This window comes from Phascolarctos cinereus, unplaced genomic scaffold (genome assembly GCF_003287225.1).
Source record: "Phascolarctos cinereus isolate Bilbo 61053 unplaced genomic scaffold, phaCin_HiC Scaffold_726;HRSCAF=1367, whole genome shotgun sequence".
NCBI classification, from domain to species: Eukaryota; Metazoa; Chordata; class Mammalia; order Diprotodontia; family Phascolarctidae; genus Phascolarctos; species Phascolarctos cinereus.
The window spans coordinates 213,637,030-213,662,344 of NW_027556098.1; the positions used below are offsets into that span (position 1 = coordinate 213,637,030).

The following is a 25,315-nucleotide window of genomic DNA, read 5'->3' on the forward strand; positions in this document are numbered from 1 at the left end:
TTAAAAGTCAACCAACCATCAAAATGTCCTCAAAATGATTCTGAAAAAGCATTTACATCATAATGCATATTTAGATACATATATACATCTATGGATACTGCAACTCCTTCCTAAAAATGTGTTTAGAGATATTCTGGTAATTTTTTAAAAAATCAGACAACTTTGAAATAGTTCATTCTACATTACTTTACGAGCCAAGAAGATGTAGAAGAGATGTTATTTCATAGCTCATAATATTTTGTTCTGCAATCCTTTGTAAAACATAATATCAAACTATACTTCACATATACAATAGGCAATGTCACTAAATCCAAGCTATTCATTTGATTCTACTCATTATCAAGACGAAATATGTGGTAGGGAGAGCGAGAGGCAAACACTTTGTAATAATGTCTAGGGAAGAAGACTGTAAGTCTTAATCCATTCTTTCTCACTTTAGCCTCGATTTTAGTCTCAAGGTTTAAACCTACAGGCTGATGGTCAATGTGTAATTTTAACAGGTATGCTAGTGTACACCAATTGTTTGCCAACATACACAATAACTGGGGAGGCACTATGTGTATATATGTATATATACCATGTAATAAAAAAGACGCACATATTTATGTACACACGCACACTATTTCTCTTGCATACATACATGTATGCATGCATAGGTGTGGAGAGAGATTACATGGAGTAGAGATTTAATAGGACATTGGGGGAGGAAGGAAGTAAAGGGCTTTGAAATTTATACCATCCATTTCTGTTAGACAAAAATGAGAATAGTAGGGTATCTGCCTCAGGGTCCTCTTCAGCTGGAGGTCCCACCAGGAGCAAGGCACTCTCCAGTCACCAGCAATCCTTCTACCCACCTCCCAGGAATTCTGCCCTAGGTCCTTCTCCAACTACTACCTGAATCTTCTCTAACTGTGGGGCCTGACTTGGAACAAGACCTCACCTTTTGGCTTCCATCTTAGGTCTCCAGAGACTTTTCCAGGTCCAAGTGGTCAGTCCTAGATAAGACCCAGATACCTAGTTCCTGGCTACTCTGGCCTTCACAGCCTTCTGCAGCACCAGCCTTCCCCAGGAAAAGATCTTATCCACCTCCTGTACCCCAATACTTTTTCCAGAAAATAGTCTCCAGGCTATTTTATGGAGAACTCACACAGGGCAAGCATGCACGTGGTGGTCAGAATACAAGGACACTTTCACGGTCTCTCTTAAGAACTTTGGAATTGATTATGTGACATGGGAGACACTGGCATAGGACTGCTCATCATGGCGTGCCCACATCAGAGAAGGTGCTGTGCTGTGTGAGCAAAACAGAATTGAAGAAGCTTAAAAGAAATGCGAGATGTGCAGATTTAGAGAATCCACCCCAAATGTTCACATGGACTATTTGCGCCCAACCTCTAGTAGAGCATTGCAAACCCATATTGGTCTGATCAGCCACAGTCAGAGGCACTGTAACTTGACTCTCACATCGTGATATCATTTTGGGCCTCTTCTGAGAACAAGGGACAGCAACCAAACTGCCTCCAGTGCGGGTCAAGCCCTGCCATCTCCTGATAAGCTCCTATACCTCCTTCTACTTTTGCCTGCTATAAGATGCATCTCCCAGGGCCTTACAGCACAAAGCACCAACCACTGGCCATAAGGATGGACTTTCAACAGCCTATTCACATCCTTCTCTCAATGGACCTTTCTCTATCTGCTGATTTTCTGCTTGGCCTCATTCCTTAGTGATTCTGAACCCCTGTTTGTTACTGAGCTAACCCCATTATCTACCTAAATGCAAACTCCGTTATGTTCAGACGCTTCAGCCTAAGTCCCTAACTCTCCCTACTATGTCTTAGTCCATATTTCCTTACCCCTTCTGCTGTGCCCTCTGGAATACATTTTCCATAATTAACAAGCTTGCTTTTATCCTAAAGCTCTTTCTCACTCCTTCCATCTTCTAGCACTTGTTAAGATCTGTCTCCATACTCATGATACTGTTTCCCTTACTACCCTTTCTAGTACTGACTGTATTTTCCTTCCTATCCCTGATGCACTATTCATGGTGGAGGAGTTGGAATACTCTTTGAAATGCATTGGCACTTCTATACTCTTTCCTCTATCACCAAGTGTTCTTTGAGGTTCATGTTTTCCAAATTTGCTGCCCAGGTCATATCATGGTAGCCATTACCTAATGACCCCCAGGAGTTTTCTTTCTTTCCTTAGTGAATTCAATTCCTGGTTCACAGTATTTTTTTCTGCTCCTATTCTTGACTCATATTAGGAGACTTCAATGTACATATTGATACTCCCTTAAGTACCCTAACTTCCCAGTTTCTAAACTTAATCAGTTCATATGACCTACTCTTCCACTCCACCTCAGCTACATATAGAGATGGTCATTCCTTGCTCTTGCCACAACTCACAAATTTTCTGCTTCTATGCTTATAAGTTCCGAAATTCCTTTGTCTGATTATAATCTTTTATCATTCCATTTTCCACTCTACCACGCACCACCTAACCTTGCTCTTCATCCTCACTTCCATTCCCTCTATTATTCACATCTACACTATACTCTTGATTCTCTTACCATGTTCCTTGATCATGTTTTGTCAACCCCCAGCGCTAAATTATTCCTACCATCTACTTCATCCATTCCTATTCACATGCTGATGAATTTAAGTGGATGAAATAAGAAAATAATAATAAATAAATAATAAAATAAGATCTCAATGTAGTGGGTCCTCACAGCAGCAGGGCAAATCATTATACTCTACCATAACACATTCAATATCTTACTCTCCATGTGGCTTTTCTAAATGCTTTTGTCTTTCCTCAAACCTACCAGAGTAGAACAACCCCAAATCCCTCTGCTGAAGACCTAACCTAATACTTCATAGACAAAATTTAAGACTATTCAGTGAAAGTTCATTCTTCTCTTCTCCTCCTTATCTCACACCATTCAGATATTGCCCCCCCAATCTCTTCCTTTCCTGTCTCAAATGAAGATGTGGCACTCATGACCAAGTCAGCACTTCTACATGCACCCTTGATTGCATCTCCTCCCATCCCCCCCTCAACTATCCTCTTAATCTCTTATCTTAAATTTCTTCCTAACTACTAGATGCTTCTCTCCTACCTACAACATGCTCATCCTTAAAAAAAGAACCAAAAAAAAAAAAGAACCCAAAACCACCTCATTTAATCTTGCCATCTCCTCCCCACCTCCAGGAGTCATTCCATATCTCTTCTCCCATTTTCAGCTAAGCTCCTTGAGAAAAGCTTCTACCTCTTCTTCCTCTCTCACTTTCATCTGAAGGCTTTGCAATTTGGCTTTCAACCTTATCATTCAACTGAAACTCTTTTCTCTAAAGTTACCAAATGATATCTTAATTGTAAAATCTAATGGCCTTTTCTCAATACTCATCCTTTTTTTTTTTTACCTTTCTGCATTATTTGACACTGTTGATACTTCTCCTCTTAGAGGTTCTCTTCTCTCTAGATCTTTGTGATACTAACAACTCCTTCTGGGTCTCCTTTTCTGGATTTTTATCCATGTCGTGCTAACTAGCTGTGGGTGACCCCCACGGTTCTGTCTTGGTTCCACTTCTCTTTCCCTCCATACTATCTCATTAAATGATCGCATCAATTTCCATGGATGCAGTTATTAGCTCTAAGCAAATGATTCCCAGATCGACATATCTAACCCTAGTCTCTCTCCTGAGCAATATTCATGCATTCCCAGCTGTTTCTTCAACATCTGGAATTGGACTGAAGTTTGCTTCCTGTACATCTTAGATCAAAGTGAGTCAATCAAATACTTACACCTTGCTTTGGCTCAACTCTTTTGGCTTTTTCCTCTATGAAGGCCTGTCAACATTTTTCTCACTGGCTAGAAAACAAAGCAAAGCTATGAGCTGCTGTGGCTTTTAAAAATTAGAATCATAGGTGGACTTGGATGTCCCATAGACATCTCAAATGTAGCATGCCCCAAACAGAACTCATGGATTTTTTCCCCCTTCAAATGATTCCTTCTTCCAAATTTCCCTGTATTATCAAGAATACCACCATCTTCCCGGGCACCCAGGCTTCAACCTGATGTCCCCCTCACTCACCCCACATGATTTATTCAATTCATTGCCAAATCTTACTTAATTATTACTACAGTTACATTTCTCACATATGTCTCCTCTCCACCCATAGAACCATTTCCCTAGTTAAGGATCTTATTATTACCTCTCACCTGGACTATTTCAATAATATTCTACTTGTCTCTCTGCCTCAACATCTTCCAGTCATCTGTCAAAGTGATTCCCAAATCATTGGTTTACTGATGTCATTCCCTCTCCCCACGCTACTCAGTCAAGTCTAGTGACTCCTTATTACCTCAAGGATCAAATACAAAATCTTCTCTTTGCCATGTAAAGCTTATCATAACCTGACCTCATGCTACCTTTCCGGCCTTACTACATTTTACTCCCTGCACATACTCTTCATGCACCATATGCTCTATAATTTAGCTGGTCTGGTCTTGTAGCTATTCCTTACAAACATCATTCAATCTTCCATCTCTATGCTTTTGTATGACCACTTCCCAGAGTCGGAATGCTTTTACTCTGCCCCTACCTCTTAGTTTCTCTGTTTTCTTTCCAGTCTTTGCTCAAATCCTACCTTCTACAGAAGGCCTTTCTTGGTCTCCCTTGATGCTAATATCTTCACCTTTAGCTTACCTCCTAACATGTATATACTGAATTGCTTACATTTTGTCTTCTCCATTTGAATGTCCTTGAGGATAACTGGTTTTTGGTTTTTTGTTGGGTTGGGTTTTTTTTTTGTATCTCCAGTGCTTAGGTTAGTGCCTGGAACAAAGTAAAATCTTAATTAGTATTTTTATTGAGTGATTGATTGAACTGTTTCAAAGGAAAGGGAACAAGCAGAGCCTTTTTTTCTTTCCTCTGAAGTTTCCAGTCAAGTGTTTATAATAACAATTTTCGTTGTGTGTGTCTAGAACAAATAAATAAGAGGACTAAAAACCCAAGTCAATGCTGTTTGTGTAATAAGAGATGTAAGGAAAGTTACAAGTTTTATGGGAGATTCTAATCTTGATGGTTACATGGGTTTGGATGTTTGTCAAACTCATTTTGAGTTGTCCATTCATTCAACAAAATTAATAACGTTAGTTGAACAAATGTCTCTATTTTAAGACCCCTCCTAGAGCTTTGGGTAGAAAAAAATCAGTGCCTTCATATCATTTATTTATTAACATGTAAAGTAATCCTCTTATAAATAAAGTAACAAAAAGGGATGTGTTGATACTTGTATGTGGTATAGGTGCTCTCATTCCTTCTGTGATGGATGCCTCTTACATCGTGGTGGGTGGAGTTATAAGGGTGGTCCCTCCAGTTGGATGAATTTGTTTTAAAGAACGTGTTATATTGGTAGAAAGTAGCATTTTCTTGCTGTTCAAGCACAGAAGTAAGAGTGTGATTGTTTGTAATTCTGTACTAATTGTCTCTGGGTGGTGAGTTAGCCTCTCAGCCCTTATTACAGTTCAGCATCCTACTCCATAAAACTAATCATACTCAGGTATCTCCTGGGTGGTGTGCATGTTCATTACTTAAAGTCTATAATAAGCTTTGGATATTTTATAAGAGTGCTAAGTATTATTACTGTTACCAAAGGTCAGGGTTTTTTTTTCCTCTTCTTCAAACAGAAGTAACATTCAGAAGCTTATTTGAATGGATCTTTCAGTTTTGTTTTAACAACTGCACATGGGCAATTCTGTAGTAAAACTTGCTGCTTTGCCTTAATATCCTGATGTAGGCATGTTGGGGCTTCCTGAGATAACATTTTGGAAAGAACTCATTTTGTCTGGTATTAATTGTAAAATAAAAGATGCCCACTGCCCTCCTTCTTTTCCCTGGCCCAGGGAAGTGGTCACTTAGGTGGGAGTACACCTATGGAGGAAAAAGGAATGAGGCATACAACCTTGTCTTCTGCTTTTTTCTCACATGGGTAAGGCATAGGCTAATGAATAATCAACCACTCTCCCACCAAAAAACCAAACTAATAATTGGTATTTATCAAATGATTGCTTATGACTTGGTGTCTCATAAACTTAGAAGGTTTCACTGTTGGGGCATTTCACGAAAAGGCAATTATGGGGTCTTAAATTTGATAACATGATAACACTCAAAATATATCTTGTTGAATCAGCAAAATTTGCTAATAGTTAAGGGATTATTATTCTCAGCTTTTAGGACTTTATTTCTTTGGTCTTTATGGGAAAAGCACTGTGAAATAAAGTAAGCTGAATTCTCCCTCCTAGAGACATAAAAGCCACCAAGCTAATCATGACAATGTGAGGCGAGGAAAGGCTAGGAAGAGGTTATTTTGCAGTTAACTATAGGGTTAACTATGAGTCAATGATGGCCTTGAATAAGTCACTGTCTCTCTAGTTCTAAGTATCCTTATCAGTATAATGAGGAATTGGCCTAAAGAGAGCTATAAGGCCCTTTGCAGCTCTAATATTCTGCAATTCATTTATTTATTAAATTATTATTAAGTTTATTATTAGTTAACATTAAGCATATTAAGTTTACTTTTATTTATTAAGCTTACATTTATTAACCTACTATATGCCAAGCATATATGGTTCCAAGTCTTATATATAAGATCTTCACCATTTTGGCATTCAGATTTTAGATTATTGTCTATCTTAAAATTTGTTTCTTATCTACCTACTGAGGTTTAGCAGTGGACATTTTCGGCTGATTTCCAACGTCCACATGGACATTTTCCACAGTTCCAGTCAGTCAAGAAGCAATTATTAATCACCTATTATATGCCAGGCACTGTACAAAGTGCTGGGAATACAAAGAAAGGCAAAAACTGTCCCTATTCTCAAAAAGCTCTCAAAGAAGGGAGCAAACCAGAAAATCTAAGTCGGAACACAGACTCTGACAAAATGTAAATTTAGACTAGTTTGTCTTCACATAATGGCAGCAAATAATTTATACTAAGACACTCAGGGCATTTGGCATTCCAGCCTGTGGTTCTGATTTTAAAAGCCACAGCAGCTCATGCTCCACAGCTTCACTTTGTTTTCTAGCCAGTGAGAAAAATTTTGGAGGACTTTCATAGAAGAAAAAACCAAAAAAGTTGAGCCAGTACAAGGCTTAAGTATTTACTGACTCACTTTGCTCCAAGATGTACGGGAAGCAAACCTCAAGTGTGTCATTTTCTCTTCTTTCATTGAACCATTTTAGGGGATAAAATCCTCCCAACTCAAAACTTGATAATTGAAAGTAAACTTATGTACATATGTATCATTATCTATTTATATATCTGCATATGTACTATACGTGTGTGTACTTGCACATATTACATACATTTACTGTTTCAACAACATTCATGGGAGGAGAAAAATAAAAACTTATGACCTCTTATATTATCTGTGCCTAATAGCTTTCAAATTCCTTGTGGATAGGGAACCACTTTTATATTAGGGAAGCACGAGGGAAGGGAGCAAATATACAAGTACTATGTGCCAGGCTCTGAAATAAGTACTTTACAAGAATTATCTCATTTGATATTGAACAATTTACCTTAATTTCACTGGCAAAGGGCACAGGGAACAAGTTGTGGATGATAGATTTAGAGCTGCAAAGAACTTTAGAGATCATCTCATGCTGTCCCATCATTTTATAGACAAGGAAACTGCCTGGAAGACTTTAAAGGGCTTGTTCAAAGTCATTTAGGTGGTAAATGGCAGAGGTGGGATTATACACACACAAACACATATACATATAACACATGTATACACATAGAGGATGTTCCCAAAGTCTAGTGAAGTTTCAAGTTATTATAGCTTAAAACTGCCCTAAGACTTTTGGGATACACATAGAGCTATATAGATAGATGTAGATATGGATACAGACATAGCTATAAATATGGATATAGATCAGTGTGTGGAGAGAGACAGAGACAGAGATACAAAGAGAGACAGAGAGATAGTTATGGGGCAGGCAGTGAATTTTGTGATTATAAAGCCTTATAGTTGTATACATCTATCTTTCTTAGACTAGTACCTAGGGCTATAAAAAAGTAATAACATTGATAACATTTTTTAAATAAAAAAAATCTGGCCAAGAGAGGAAGAGAGCTACAGAGTAAAGTATTGTTTTGTTCTTTGTATTTGTAACCTTACCACTCAAGTACACAGTAGGGGCTTAATAAATGCTTGTTGATTGATTGATTGATGGAGGACTCTGACACTTATGACCTTGGGCAAGTTACTTAACCTCTCTGGGCCTCAGTATCCTCATCTGTAAAATGAGGGATTAGAACTAGATGGTCTCTAAGGTATCTTACAGCTAAATCTATGACCCTATGACCTTGGCCAAATTTATGCACATTTTCAGACATTTTAAAAGTCATCATAGGAATGTCAGTAAGAGTTTTCTAGACCTAGCTTAACACACAAAGGCAGTGACATGACTTTATCATTCTTTCCAACAGAAATATAAGGTAAGGTTGTTAATTGTTCTTTCACTTGTGATTAGGTTAGTATTGCTGGAAGCAAGAGAGAAATATGTGTGTTGTATTCACGTATATAATTTCCTAAACTCAGCTTTTTTAAATGACATTTCACCATTAGGTAGAACTGAAGAATCAACATTTTTTCCCCTGCCTGATTCTTTTGGACTGTAGCCATAAAATAGTGTTCCCTTGCTAAATGAAATAGCAAGAAAGCTGATTCTGCAACATTCATGGGAGGGGAAAAATCAATAGTTATGACATATTTTATTGTTTTTACCTACTGGCTTTCAGTTTGCTAGTGGCTAGAGAAACAATTTTAAATTAAACACGTTACCTTTGTTTCTCTGACAGAATAGGGTATATGGAGCAAGAATGCAAGAGCCTTTTTGTGAATTACACATTTAGATCTGTAAAGGATCTTAGAGATCTTCTGGTTTAATCCCATTCTGGGACAGATGAGAAAATGAGCCAAGAGATGGTAAATGACTTGTCCAAAAACTTCGTTATTAAATGGCGGAGATGAGATTCAAACCCAGGTTCATGTAATCAATCAAGTACTTATTAAGCACCTGCTATGCACCAGGCACTGTGCTAGACATCAGAAAAGATCAAGACAAAAAGGAAATAGTTCCTGCCCTCAGGGAGTTTGCGTTCTATCAGGTGAATCAGCATGTTCGTAAATAAGCATATATCAATATATAAAAAATAAATACCAGGTAATTTTAAGAGGGAGGACACTAGGGGTTAGGGTAGGGGTTGGGGGTTCATCAGGAGAGGCTTTAAGTACAAAGTAATGCCTGAGCTGAGTTTTGAAGAAAACACGGGGCTCTAAGAGTTGGAGATGAGGAATGAGTCCATGCCCGACATGGGGGACAACCAGTGTAAAGGCATTGAGACTTTAGATTAAATGTCTCCTCTCAGTCCATCGGTCTTTCCACCATTTGAGATGCTACCATCTTATTACTATGTTGATAAGAATATTTAGCATGAGAAGGTAAATAATGAAATACATAAGACCTTACAGTAAAGTGTTGTGATATGGTGCGCATGGTTATTGAGCTTCCAGGATGTCCTAATGATGTCAGCCTAGTCCTGATCCTTGGAATGGGCACATTTGCATTCTATGTGAATGTGCATGACCTGTAAGCTTTGAACTCAGGAAGACATGGTTTCAAGTACTGTATCTTCTACATGCTAGCTATAAGACTCTCAACAATTCACTTAACTGAGCTCAGACCTATACGTGCTTTGCAAATCTTAAAGGGTTATTTGTTGTTGTTTAGTCATTTTCACTTATGTCAGACTCTTCATGACACTAGATACCAGATGCTAGAGTGGTTTTGCCGTTTCCTTCTCCAGCTCATTTTATGGATGAGGAAACTGAAGCAAACAGGGCTAAGTGACTTGCCCAAGGTCACACAGTTAGTCAGTGTCTGATTCAAGATTTGAACTCAGGTCATCCTGCCTCCAGGCCCAGCACTCTTTCCACCTTTCAGGGCAGGCAGCCCTCTAAGACTGTAACTCCCATATGAATTGCCAATCTAGATGCAGGAAGATTTCCCCTTAATCCCCACCCCAGGAGTTCCCTACAGAGATGAAATCGTTTGTGTGGATGTCTTCCCTTGCGAATGACATATTATACAAAACACAGATTATCGCTGCCTCCCACACGCAGCTTAGAATACTGTAATCACTTTTTAATATTTATCTTGAGATTTTTGCTCTTCCTTTAAATAATGGCTTAAACTTCTACAGCACTTTAAGGTTTACCAAGTGTTTTCCTTGAAACAACCCATGGTTGTATAGTTGATAGGTATCTTTGTAGGGATACAATCTCAGGTCTCCTGAAATTCAATATTTTGTCATGCTTCAATGTTCCTGTTCCATTTTTTGTTTGTATATTTTATTTTTTCTTTGATATGAACACTATTAGAAGCTTTAAAAATGCTAATTCAACCTAATTACTCATTTAAAAGCAGTTTTATTTAAAGTCATATTGTTACCTTAGACCAGTTTATTTTTAAATGGTCTATTTGGCAATAGTATGATCTGTTTCCCTCTTGTAATCACACACACACACACACACACACACACACTCCAAGAATGTGTTCATGCAAGTCCAATTTTCCTGTATTGTATGGACCATTAAACTTCTATTATAATGTATTTGCACATGTAATTATAAAAGATAAGTAAAATGCTTTAGGAGCATTAAGAATCACTTGAATATTGCTAAACAACCTTTTAAGCTGATTATCTATCAGTAACACTAACTTGCATTGCCTATGCTTATGGAAAGACTGTCCTGAATCATTACTTAATTCATGACATCTTAGCCTTCATCAGCAAAGCATTTAAATACCAGCTAGACAAGGGAGAAAAAGAATTAGCTGCAATTTAATTTTGTTTGACATTCCCATTATAACATACAGAGAAGATAAAACTGGGGCGAGGTGTTATTGTGAGTGTTGCCTTTCTCTCTAGGGCCTATATGAAAGCCATTGCTCCCATCCCTGTAGGATACCATGCTTTCTGATGGACCCTCTGTGTTGCTACCTTTTGAATGAAGTGAAATCATTCTTTAACAAGGCAGAACCAAAGATGGTTTGGCTTTGGAAGATGAGTTTATGGTCCAACGAAAAATGTAGTATATTTTAAAGCCTTTTGGAAGGAGTCTTTTATGATCTTTGAGGGAGCCACAAACCAGTGGTAGATCAAGATATGCAGGTAGATCTTTAAAGGTTAAAGGTTGTAGTATTCACTCCCTGGCTCCTTTCAAAGACTTCACTGCTAACTTTCTCTCCAAACATTCTTCCAGGACCTTCAGGATCAGTACCTACTCCTCACCCTTCATAAACTCAGTCCTGTAGAGAAATGAAGTTTATTGCTCCCTAGAAAATTTGGGGATCCATATTGTCAAGTTTATGAAGGTCCATTGTTTGAAGAAGAAAGCAGATTATCTTCTTTTTAAAAATTCTTCTGTGAATCAGTCAGCGAACAAACATTTGGCTTTTTTAACATTCATTTTTTAATTTTAAAGTTCTGAGTTCTTTCCCTCCCTCCAGCTTCTTCTTTATCCATTGAGAAGACAAGCACTATGATATCCATTATACATATGAAGTCATGTAAAACATATTTTCATTTTGCCATGTTGCAAAAAAAGCAAGAAAATTAAAGAAACCAACAAACATTTGTTAAGCACCAACTATATACCAAAGGCAAAAACCAATACCTGCCCTCAAGAAGCTTGTATTCTATTCTATTTTCTTTTCTTTTTCTTTTTCTTTTTTTGATGAGGCAATGAGGTTAAGTGCCTTGCCCAAGGTCACACAACTAGTGAGCATTATGTGTCTGAGGCTGGATTTGAACTCAGTTAAGAAGTTTGTATTCCAATAGATTGTCCTCTCTGAGATGGAGAACATTAAATAACAGTTTATCAGACAACATTACAATGCTTTCTCATGTAGTGTTTGAGGCCCAGAATTATGAGGAAGTCAAAAGAATATCCATCCAGAATGGATTTTCAGTGCTTCTTGAAATTTAAAACTTGAGCCTGCTTTCATTTATTTATTTGCTTATTTATTTGTTTTTTTATTTATCTGTCTGTCTATTCATCTGTTCATTTATCTGCTTATTTATTTATTTTTGTGTTTGCTTTACCTCCCAAACCTTAGGTGAATGTCATCCAGAGCTGTGTGGCTTCTAGGTGCTGCCTTACCCCTCTTCCACGTTTCCTACATCTAAAAATAGCCGAGACATATGTGGCTGTTGAGAAAACTAGCTTATTTATTTACAGCCAGTGTTAAGAGGAGGGAGATAATGGAATAGGGCCAAATCAGGTGAGATTTACCTTGAGAAGACTATAAATAGCCTGACCATAACCTCAACAGGCAACAGAAGATGGATGGACTGGTAAAGTGACCAATTATCTTGGGTTTTCTTGAACAGTATCAGGATTTAATGGTCTTTGGGCAAGTGCCCCAGGAAAAATCCAGGGCATGTGGTTCTTTTCCCCCTAGCAACTAAGAGAAGCTCCCAAATTTAGTTACAGGAAACATATGTATATGTATATGTGTATATATATGTATATGTATATGTATATGTATATGTATATGTATATGTATATGTATATGTATATGTATATGTATATGTGTATATGTATATGTGTATGTGTACGTATATAGATAGATAGATAGTTAGATAGATAGATAGTTATAGGAAATGCTTAATTTCTTTATGGATTAACATATCTAGCATAAACAGATGAGGCTACTTTGAGGATATTTCCTATTTAAGATAAACTATGAGAATACAGTCATGGTACTCCAGTAGTTTGTCATTGGCATGGAAGCTTGGAGTCCTTATTATAATGGAAAAATACTCTTCTAAAACTGGTTTTGCAGTGGAGGAATATTTGAAGTAAGATGGACACCCCCCTCCCCCACAGCACAGGAGACCAGGACTCCTCAGTGAGAGGGCCTCCCTCCCACCTGCCCACTTACCCTGCACAGGGGGCCAGGACTCCTCTGTAGGATGCTCTTTCCTTCGTTTTCTCTTTGGCTAATATATCTGTGACGCTGATTTGGGGGTGGAAGTGAATATACTGGATGCTTTAACCTAAACTCCTCTCTTTGCCTGTTACGGCTTTTCACAACCTAGCCCCTTCTATTTTCTCAGGCTTTTTACATATTATTCCCCTGTGTGAACTCTATGGTACAGTCAGACTGGCTTACCTACTATTCTTTACATATGATGCTAACCCCCAGTCATCTCCTTTCTTCGTGCCTTTTCACTGGTTATTTCCCGTTTCTGGAATACTTTCCTTCCTAACCTCTGCTTTGACAGAGGCAACTTCAAATTCAACATGTCTGAAACAGGAAATCATCATCTTCTCTCCAAAACCTGACTCTTCTCTGAGGATCCTGGGCTTCATTTAAGGCTCAGTTCAAATGCTACCTTCTCTCTCTCTGTATGTGTGTGTGTATGTATACATGAATTATGTATGTGTATATAGATATCCTTTAGGATTTATATGCATATCTACATTTAGTATATGTGTGTATATACATATGTATATACACATGTATGACAGCTAGGTGGCACAATGGATAGAACATCAGACCTGGAGTCAGGAAGACTCTTCATGAGTTCAAATCCAGCCCCAGATACTTATTAGCTGTGTGAAGTCACTTAACCTTGTATGCCTCAGCTTCCTCATCTGTAAAATGAGCTGGAGAAGGAAATGGCAAACCCCTCCAGAATCTTTGCCAAGAAAACCCCAAATGGGGTCATGAAGAGTCAGACACAACTGAAAAATGACTGAACACACACACACACACACACACATATACACACATATACATATATGTGTATTGTGTATGTATATACAATAGTTTCTACTTCCTTTCCGTCTTAGATTATTGTTTTTGTTCAGTCATTTTTCAGTTGTTTCCAACTCTTCGTGACCCCATTTGGAGTTTTCTTGGCAAAGATACTGGAATGGTTTGCATTTCCTTCTCTTAGGTTACCCTCCATCTATTACATATTTATCTTGTATGTGCTGATTTATATGTATGTTATGTGTATGTATTGTAAAGCCCTTGAGCAGAGAGACTTTGTCTCCCCATAGCTTAGCATGGTGCCTGGCATATACTGGATGATGACTCCCAGCGTTATGTCCCCCATTGGTTGGTCAGAATGATTGTCACTTAATTGAAAGAGATGCTTAGTGGAAATGTGGTACAAGGGGAGAGAGTGACAGAAGGAGGAAAGGGCAAGGTTATTAGAAGATATTAGGAGGTCATCAATGACCTTCCAATTGCCAAATACAGTGACTTCTCACTAGGACCATAGGATGCATAGAACCGGAATGAACTTAGAGATTTTCTAATCCAACCCTCTCATTTTATCAAGGAGGAAAAAGGGAGGATCAGAAAATTTATGACTTTCCCAACGTCCAACAGCTAGCAAATAGCTGAGTGGCAGGGGCTTCTCAGTCCTCCTTTACTTTTCTGCATCATTGACCACTCCTTCCTTTTTGATACACTCGTCTTCCTTCACTTCCATGACTTCCATGCTCTCTCTTCACTCTCCTCTTACTTCTCTGAGTATTCCTTCTTAGTCTGTCTTCACTATACTCAATTCAATTCAGTTCAATATAGTACTATTCAATAAACTTTTATTAAGTTCCTTTATATGCTAAGGAATGTGCTCTTCTTCTATCAGTCCAGTAAGTGTAGGCATCCCTGAAGTCTCTACTTTGGTCCTATTCTCTTTGCTCTCTTCCTTGGCAATTTCATCTACTCTAAAAGTTCCATTATTACCTCTGTGCAGATTGTTGCCAAATCTAGTACCTCTCAGCCTTGATCTCACCTGTGAACTCCAGACTCCTATTTGTAACTACTTGCTGCAATTTCCTCCTCAGCATTTTACATTTAACGTGTCTAAAATAGGAACTCATCATCTTTTCTCCAAACTTCCCAATTTCTGTTGGTGGTTCTACTCTTTTTTAGTTACCCAGGTTCAAAACTTCAGAGTCAATCTTGACTCTTCTTTTTCCATCATTCTCCATATACAGTTATTTGTGAAGTCCTGTTATTCCTGTCTCCAAAATATCTGTCCTATTCATTTCCTCAATTTCACTGTTACCAACCTATTCCCTTCCTCAGTTCTTTTCATCTTTAAAAAATTGCGTCCTTAGTGGCTTCCTAGTTTCTGACCCCTTCTCTGTCAATTTTTTTTTACACACTACCGCCAACATGGTTTTCCTACTGCACTGGTCTAATTATGCCATTTCACTATATGAAGCCTGAATTGATTCCCCATTGCCTACCAAATAAATAGTTTAGCAGTCAAACCCTTTGTTCCCTAAGCTGCTTCTATTCTCCCATTCCAGTCTCCTCCCCCAGTGCTTCATTTTGAGCTCCTTTATTCCAGCCAAACAGGAACCTTTCTTATTTCATGCTGCCCTCCCAACTGCCATGCACAATGCTTTGTACATAGTAGGTACTTTATAAATGTTAGTACAGTTGCTATTGTACTGAATTGAATAGTGGACAAGGCAAATATCTGAAGTCATAAGAATGGTGAGCATGAAGAAATGAAAGAAAGATAGAAGAAAAATAGAGAGAGAATGTCATTAGTGTGCCACAAATGAGCATTTCATGCATAGCGACTTATTAATTTTTATTCTTTGTATAAAGCATTTTGTTTCATATAATTCATATTCATCTTCTTCATATACAGGACACATTGTATGTAAATGAAAATTTTCATAAATACAAATATGTAATACATTCACTATGTTTTTTATGATCTTAAAAGAATGAAAAATTTTTCTTTTTTTTTAATAGGTAGAAAACAGACCAAAATATTATGGAAGAGAGTAAGTACATATTGCTACATAACATTTTATTGGTGATGTAATTTAGGGTAAAGAAAAGTAATACAAATGAAAGAGTAGCCTAAAGGGGTTAGTAGTTGTTTTTTTTTTATTCCAATCCAATAAATCCAATAAATACTTATTAAAGGTCTATAAGGTACCAGGCACTGTGCTAAGCACTGGGGATACAATTGATAAAAATAGTTCTCAATGAGCTTACAATCTAAAGGAAGAGACAACACACAAAAGAAGAAGGAAAACCTTAGGGTAGGGGAAACAGGACATCGGGGATACCTGGTGAGGGAGTATCTTGCTCTGTGGAGTCAAAATCAGGCAGGGCAGCAGATGCAAAATGAAGTTTAACATTTAAAAATGTTAAATCTATCTTTACATTGGAATCTATCTGCTTTCTTAGGTTATTATTGCATAATCTAAAAATATATAACATGTAATTAAATATGTTAATATGCAAAAGTAATGTCAAGTTCTACCAGCAGAACACACTATGTTTTATTGCTTTTAGAGACAGCAGTTCTTTCTACTGAGCTTTGGACCAGTAGTCAAGTGTCCAGTTTGAGGAATGAATGTAATTATGTAACTCACAGGTGTAGAATCATCAGTTACTCACTGATCTCAGCTACTCTGGCCACTACCATTTGTATCACACTATTCTGATGTCACACTTAAACTGAGGAAGGCTGGCCCAATTCCCTTAGTAAAACTCCAGAGAATGGTTTAGTTTCACCTCCCTGACACTGAGTGGCCATGTGAATAAAGAAAAGGGGACAGACAGGAAAGATGCTCCCAAGGGGCAATGAAGAAAACTTTGTAGCCAATTGGATATGGTAGGGGCAGGGAGGGATGTGGACAGTTAAGGGCAAGGAAGAGTTAAGAAAGATTCCAAGGCCAAGGTTGTGAATGCAGGTGACTAGAGGGACAGTGTTGTTGGCCCTCAATGGAAATAGGGAAGTTTGGAGGAGGGGTGAGTTAAGGGGAAACAATGAATTGCATTTTGGACATGTTGAATTTGAAATGTCAATGGGCTGTTCACGTGGTGAGGGCTCAAAAGACCATTGTAGATGAAAGACTGGAGTTTAGGAAAGAGGTTAGGGATGGATATTTAGATTTTAGAGTCATCTTCATAGAGATAGTAATTTAATCCATGGGAGCCAATCAGGTTACTGAGAGTGTAGAAAGAGAAACAAGCTCATGAGAGAGACATGGAGGACACATACACTTCATTAACAGGAAATGAATGATGATCCAGTAAACATCACTGAAAAGGAACAGTTGGACAGGTAGGATCAGAACCAAGAGAGAATAGTATAGTAGAAGTCAAGGGAAGAGAGAGAATCCAACAGGAGGGGGAAGTCCATAGTGTAACATTTAGCTGCAGTGACCTCAGGAAGGATGAGTATTCAAAAAAGTCTTATTTGATATAACAGTTGAGATTATTAATAACCTTGTAATTCACCTTGTAGTTGCCTGGTGGGGTTAGAAGCCAGATTGAAAGGGGTTGAGAAATGAGTGGAAAGTGAAGAAGAAGAGACGAGTGTAGATGACTATTTTGGGGAGTTTGTAAAAAGAAGAAATTTAAGCTGTCTTTAAAGGATAGTAAGGTCAAGCAAAGCATTTGACAATCAATAAACATTAAGAACTTACTATGTACCTGGGACTGTGCTAAGTGCTGGGCATGCAAAGAAAGACAGAAGAGTAGTCCTCCTGCTCAAGGAAATCACATTCTAATGGGGAAGTGTTTTATTCAGTAGGCTATGGGGAATCATAGAACTAAGAATCTTTTCCTTTTTCAATTTTTTTCCTGATAATGTTATGTATATACTTATTGTGCATGTATAAAGGGTGTGTTATTTATGCTTCTTTATCTCCTTTTTTTCTGCATTAATCAAAGATGGTTCCGAGAGAGAATGAAGGCAAATGTTATAGCATTTGGCTGGGAGATCAACCAAATAATGCAGATTATTGAACAATATGCCCATTAAGGACAACTGTCAGGGTTCTGGCAAGTGGCCAGCCTAGCCCCTGCTCCAAAGTTTGGATCATGGCCATTAGTGTGAAGGAAGGAAGTTGGGCATATTTCTGTTTTGCTAATAGACGTCAAGAGGCTCTATAGAATACAGAGAGAGCAGAATGAAAGTGTCCTATAGAGAGAATGGGTATATCTTTCCTTAAATGGATATACACTATGAGTCAGTGATAATTAAATGAAATTGAGGACTACTCTGGTGCTATTCTGACCTCACATAATCAGTCTGGCCAGGCTTCAAGCAGAGAATAAAATGAGTATGGTCAATGCCATAGTTCCCTATTGATAGCAGAGAAGTGATTTTGTGGGGATAACAATCTAGGGGTAGGTGGGCTTTTTTGTGGTTGTTTCTGTGTTTTCTTTTAAAATAAAAAAGGTGGGGAAGCATACAATTTCCACGTCTTTTTATTGCTGCTCATTTTGCCTTTGTTCTCCAGGTTTCATGGCATGATCTCCAGGGAGGCAGCAGACCAGCTCCTGAGTGTGGCTGAGGGGAGCTATCTCATTCGTGAGAGCCAGCGTCAGCTAGGAACCTATACTTTGGCATTAAGGTTGGTCATGGACCTGTAATTATAAGCATTTCATTTGTAACCATATTAATTAAGGGTTTTACATTGTAAAAGCATCCAGCATATAATTGAACAGGCTCTTATTTTATTTCTGCCCTACTTACCATTTTAACAGCTTCTGGAACCTCAAAAAATTTCTTATGAATAGCAGTAAACTTAGTGGTTCGGAATCAGAAATTTCTAAAATAAATTTTTATCATAGTTGTTTTTTTCCTGTCTCTCCCATATCTAACACTGTGACTGTTCACCTCTATTTTTTTTTTAATGAGATGGACATTTAAAAAAATATCTTTGTGACATGGTGAGACTAATGCCAATACAGGAATACAAGTTGCCTTTTGACTTGGGCAGCATTTTTGGGAGCTGTTACCTAACTCTACTTTGGCAGACTCTCTTAGTCTGAAGAGGTTAGGCACAGAGTAATTATTTCCATTGACCCTCGTGTCTCCAGTCACAGGAAATAGTTGAAATGATCACTCAGTGTCTTGGATACTTTTTGCTGGGAAAGAATTGAGAATAGCAATTTCCCATGAACCAAGGATCAGAAAAGTAACACAGGCCCTACTAGAATCCTTCTAAGACGGTTGCTTCCCTCTCCACCTCACCAGATTTCCATTCCACCAGCTAGCTCCAGTGTCCCCTGCTTGTTTGAGTCAATAAACCACAAGATAAAATACTAATCTAAATGATGCACTGAGCTTTAATTTAGTGCTGTATGCCCTACTCTGTTAGATGCAAATTTAAGGAATAGAGTTTAACTCCTGGAGTTCACATAAATTTGTGTTTCATGCTTTAACATAATATAAATGGACAGTTTGATTATACTAGTTAATTATGCTTCTAATTTTAATTCAGTTGTGATAGAAGTGCACTATTGGGAATCAAGAAATCTCACTGACTCATTGAGATCTTGGGCAAGTCACTTTGAGTATCTTGACTTCAGTCTCCTTTGAGTGTAAAATGTTTCCATGTTGTTTCTTCTATTAGAATGTAAGTTCCTTGAAGTCAAGGACTTTCACTTCCTGTCATTTATGTCCCCAGCACTTAGCACAGTGCCTGGCACATAGTAAGTGCTTAAAAAATGCTTGTTGATTGATCTATGAAAGATAGAACCAGATCACGGCCCCTTCTAGTTTGTATGCTCTAGGAATCCAAATGCCAACATATAATTACATGAAGCATCTTATTTTAGTGCCTCAGGGCTGTGTGGGGGTGTGACCTTGTCAGCAGACCCCATTTCTGACAGTGCTGACCAAACTGAAAAGGCCTAATGGCTCATTTTATGTATGGTGTAGGTTATTGGAGCACCAACCTCACTTAGGGCAAAGAGGCTTCTTCAGGGGCAAAGAGGCTCATTCACCAGTTGGGTGCACAGTAATCAATATTTTGGGCCATACTAACTCCCCCAAATCGTTCATTAAGGCATACTACAGATTCTAAATGAATTTTATAAAAACCCAGTTGTGTAAGTACCTACCTTGATCAAGGATGAGTGGACAAAGGAAAGGAATTCTACATGTTGCCAAGAATCTTATTGACCTACTCCTCCATTGCCAGAAGAGGGATATCTCCCTCTTGTCACTTGCCTATCCCCACAACAGGGCTGAAAGTGAACGGTTCTTTTATTACTTTCCCACTCCACCTTCTTCACTCCTGTAGTGTTTTCTTTACCTCTTTCTTCCCATCTGAGTGTCCATCCTGTGTCCCATTCTCATAGGGATTTATTCTTAGCTCTTTCTCTAATCTTCACTAAGAAATTTCCTGATAATAATTTAAGGTGTGACCCTTAAGTCAGGTTTATTATATTTTAATGAGAATATCTTCAAGACTGAGAAGCCTTCTAAGCCAAAGAAATGGAAAGATAACAGCACCATGACTAGTGGAGATTTTTTTGGGTGGGAGTCATCTCCTCTCATGACAAAAATAGTGCCATGTATTCATTCACTTCAGTTATTTCTAAGGCCAATTTTGTCCCTAAGATTTTACTGACTCCCCAGTCAAATTTTCCTTAGGGTCAAGGGTGTGGTTGGGAGAACAGTAGGATTGCTGATGCAATCTCCAACTCCCAGCACTTGGTTCCACCTTCTTAGATTGTCCATGGCCTTGACCTCATGGCTCTATCTATTCACTTTGACCTAGTTATTCATAGTGTGGGTTGGAGAAAGGGTAGAGGAATGCCTAAATAAATGGATCTGTTTTTAATTTATAGGACTGAAGTAACACACAAAATCTCCTTTGTCATGCAAAACCACCATAAAAATCAATTGAAGGAAAAAAGACTAGAAGAGGCCAGGGTGGGGACAGGGGAAATGTCTTATAACTAATTCCAATCTGAAATTCCATAAGGCATTTTCCTTGCCTTAAGGTTTTCATAAAAGTGAGATAGTCTGTTGAACAGCATGGAGTAAAAGTTTTATTAATATGTCATCTATTATTCTTTTCTGATGCCTTCCAAATTTTTTGATAGATGAGCTTCTTCACAATTATTTTGCTTCTGCTTTTGTTTTGCTTTTATTTAATACGTATTCCAATTCTGGTAAGCAATCTGTCTAGTTTGCAGCAACTGAGGATATTGAATGTCATCATTACAATGCAAAACTAAGAGCTGAAAATAGGTAGCAAGAGATATATATATGAAGATATACTGTTCTTTAAGGAAACTATAAATTTTCATCTACCAGGGCAGCAGGAAGTCTGTAGATAATCCTTTATCTCTGTGGTACAATAAAAAGTTTGCTACACTTAGAATCAGGAGACCTGAATTCAAATCCTGGCCCTGCCATCTATTAGCTGCATGACTATGAGCTATGCCATTTTTACCTTTTCTGGCCTCAGTTTTTTCATCTGTAAAATGAGGAGGTTATATTAGGTTGCCTGAGGTGACCCAGTGGCTAAAGTGCTTAATGAAGAGTCAAGAAGACCTGAGTTCAAACTCTGTCTCAGACACTTACTAGCTGTGTGACTTTGGGAAAGTCACTTAAAAAGCTCTGTCTGCCTCAGTTTCCTCATCTGTAAAATGGGGATCATAATGGCACCTATCCCCCAGGGTTGTTGCAAAGATAAAATGAGATATGTGTAAAGTGCTTTGCAAAAGTTAAAGTGCTATACTAGCTATCATCATTACATAGGTGTTAACTGTTACCTCTTAGGTCCTGTCCACTTGTAATTATAAGTAAAACTAAGTTTCTTCACTTTTGATGAAGAGAAACTTGAAATCAGTTTCTTGTTATCTTCATTTTTATGAGTTCATAAGGACAGGTTGATGGAGTAAGGCAATGGCATGGTGGTTATAAAATCTTCATGGTCCTATTTATTCTTTGTTGTGGGCCAGTTCCAATTGGTGTCTTATACTTAGTGGCTGCTTAATAAATGTAATGGAGTTAATAAGTGTGCTTGATAAATGTTTGTTGAATTGAATTGGGCTGTCCTACCGCAACAGAGAGAGAGAGAGAGAGAGACAGACAGACAGACAGAAGACAGACAGACTTAAGGAATACAGTTCTTGAACATGGTATGAAGGCAAAGAGCGTTTCTTTCCAAAACTCAGCAACTCTAAATGCTCTAAGCACCTTCTCATTGTGGCATGGAGATAACCCTGGGTTCATAAAGGCTATAACAGTGGAGGATAAGATGTAACAAGTCCTACAAAGCTGGAAAGACCTGGGGTACAGGACTGGCAATGGACTATGCATCTGTCATCCAAGAATCAGTCAAAGTAAGAGTGCAGAGACGTCCATCACAACAAGGTTGCTGCCAGGAGATGACTTTTGTAGCCAGCACAACTCACAAAGATCACCTGAGAAGTGGAGCAGCTATAATGTATATAATCAAGGGAATCTGAAATATAGTCAGGTGCCTCTAATCTAATTTTCAATATGCCAGGTACTTTTTGAAAACTAAAACTAAGGGGGAAGCTAGGTGGTGCAGTGGATAGAACGTTGGCCCTGGAGTCAGGAGGACCTGAGTTCAAATGTGACCTCAGATACTTAGTAGCTGTGTGACCCTGGGCAAATCACTTAACCCCAATTGGCTCCAAAACAACATCAAAAACTAAACTATGTGACAAATTAAACAGCATTTTGTATGGCTTAAATTTGAAAATAAACAGCGCTTTTGAGTAATGAGGCAGTGAGTGTTACCTCTTACACTAGGTGAATTAGGCAAGAGAGGAACCCTGGCAAGCTCCTTATCCCATTAGAAAGGCTTTTATCTGGAAGGATTTTTTTTTGTTTATGAAACAAATGCTGGATTCCTAGATGACTATTCCGCAAGCAAGTAGGTAGAACAGTGGATAGAATGCAAGACTTTAGAGTCAAGAAGACTTGAGGTCTAATCCTGCCTTAGATACCTACTTGCTGGGTGATTCTGGGCAAGTCACAACCTATGTCAGCCTCAGTTTCCTCATCTGTAAGAAAAAGGGAGGGGGCGGAGGAGGAATAATAACAATCCCTCACGGGGTTATTGTAAGAACCAAACAAATTAACACATATAAAGTGCTTTGTAAATCATAGGGTTCTATATAAATGCTAGCTATTATTACTATTATTCTGCTGGATTTGAATCCATGAGCCAATCTGCCTTTGCAGCCACAATTCAATTCAATTCATTGTTAATTTTCGTATTTATCTGAAAAATTAATGTGGTCATGAATACAAAGATCTCTACTCATGAGAGCTCATAGACTTGTAAGCAACATATTTAACCTTTGGGGGCTGCACCTCCACTCCACTGCAGTGAAAACAAGCAATGGTTAAATCTTCACTGTATGGGAAGGCCTTGATATATTCCTACCCACCATCAGGGTAGAATCCATTCAGGATAATGTTCTACTAAAGTCCTATTATAATGCCCCATCATGGCCTAGACATGATGCTTTTGAAGGCACCAGATCCCCAGCTTCAGTAAGTCCCTTCAAACCAGAAAGGGTTTGAGTACTATTTCTGATGATGGAGTGTTGTCTATCATTTGGGTACCAGCCTTAGTTAAGTTAGGGGAGATTCATTATCAGGTTGGCCTCTGAGTGATGAATTTGTAGATACAGCAACCTTTTAAGATCATCTGCTAAGTTTCAAAGGGGTTGTAATTTATGTCATTAAAAAAAGTGTGCACATGGCCAAAATCACAATCCTTAAAATACTTGTTCGACATATAACAGGTCTGCCTTTCAAACTGCTCAAGGGTTTTGTTGTAGGAAATACCAGATATGCCTCATAAGATTTTGTTTCAACTAAGTAAAGGCATGAAGGGCTACAGAGACATTTTTATCATTCTGTCTTTGGTGCCTGACTGCCTTTATACCTCTCTGTTTATTAAAAATTATACTATTTTCTGCATGGGGGAGGGTAAAATGGAAAGGGGTAAATTGCTCTAATAAATAATTCCTCAGAGTCATTATTTAAGAGGGATGAGGTTATTGATTTAAAGCTGGAAGAAACCTTGAAGGTCATCAAATTTAATGCCCCCATTTTACAGATGAGGAAACTGAGGCTTCGAGGTGTTGCGTGACTTACTCAAAATCATGAAGTCAGTAAGTATCAGAGGCAGGATTTGAAGCCTGGTCTTCCTGACTCCATGTCCAATTCTCTCTCCGTTACTCATTGGTGTGCGTGTGTATATGTGTATGTGTGTGTGTGTGTGTGTGTGTGTGTGTGTGTGTTTCACTTTTCTTTTTTTTGTTAATTTATTTTGATCTATCAACAATCACTTCCATAAGCTTTTGAGTTTAACATTTTTCTCCCCCGTCTCCCTCCCTGCTTCCCCAAGACAGCACACAATCTGATATAGGCTATACATCATTCCTATTAAACATATTTTCACATTTGTCATGTTGTAAGTAAGAATTAGAACCAATAGGAGGAACCACCAGAAAGAGGAAACAAAACACAACAGAAGAAAAAAGTAGCAAATAGTATGCTTCAGTCTGCATTCAAACTCCATAGTTCTTTCTTTGGATGTGGATAGCATTTTCCATCATGAAGCCTTTGGAGATGTCTTAGATCCTTGCATTACTGAGAAGGGCTGAGTCTATCAATATTAGTCATCAGTTACTGCATACAACATTCTCCTGGTTCTGCTCACTTCCCTCAGCATCAGTCCATACAAGTCTTTCCAGGTTTTTCTGGAGTCTGCCTGCTCATCATTTCTTATAGCACAGTAGTATTCCATTACATTCACATACCACAATTTGTTCAGCCATTCCCCAACTGATGGGCATCCTCTCAATTTCCAATTCTTGGCCACCACAAAAAGAGCAGCTATAAATATTTTTGGACGTATGAGTCCTTTTCCCATTTGTCTGATCTCTTTGGGATACAGCCCTAGAAGTGCTATTGCCGGGTTGTTTCACTTTTCTTCAAATATTATAAAAGCGCTTTGATTTGTCTTTTGCTCTTTCAACACCTTACTTTGTATTATTTTAGTTTGTGCATATTGTTTTCCTCAGTGGAATATAAACTCCTTGAGGGCAGACATTATTTCATTTGTCATAATATCCCTAGCACTACATTGTACTGTGCACATTGTAGACATTCAGTGAATGTTTATTAAATTTTGAGGAAAAAAGAAGTGCAGCAAAGGTACTTTAAAATGTACCTTTTGTTATAAAAGGGACAGAAATTACCTGCGAAGAAAGATAAAAGATAAGATAGCTGTGGGAGAAAAATGATTATTATCTTCATGTAACACCTTCTACCAGATATTGTGGTCCTAAAACTACAAGGGGTAACTGATGGTGTTCCTTTTACTAAGCTAGAGATTGTTGATAATGTCATTGGGTAAAGTCATGACTTCAGAGGAATGATA

At 38.1% G+C, this 25,315-nt stretch overlaps 1 protein-coding gene across 2 annotated transcripts in view; it reads left to right on the top strand.

Moving 5' to 3' along the window:
- Positions 1–25,315, top strand: part of CHN1 (chimerin 1) — a 278,669-nt gene that overhangs the window by 74,533 nt on the left and 178,821 nt on the right. For both annotated transcript variants that reach the window (XM_020991013.2, XM_020991015.2), the window contains 2 exons: positions 15,873–15,904; positions 18,383–18,496. In XM_020991013.2, the coding sequence (XP_020846672.1) occupies positions 15,873–15,904; positions 18,383–18,496 (146 nt within the window). The remainder of the gene's footprint in view (positions 1–15,872; positions 15,905–18,382; positions 18,497–25,315) is intronic.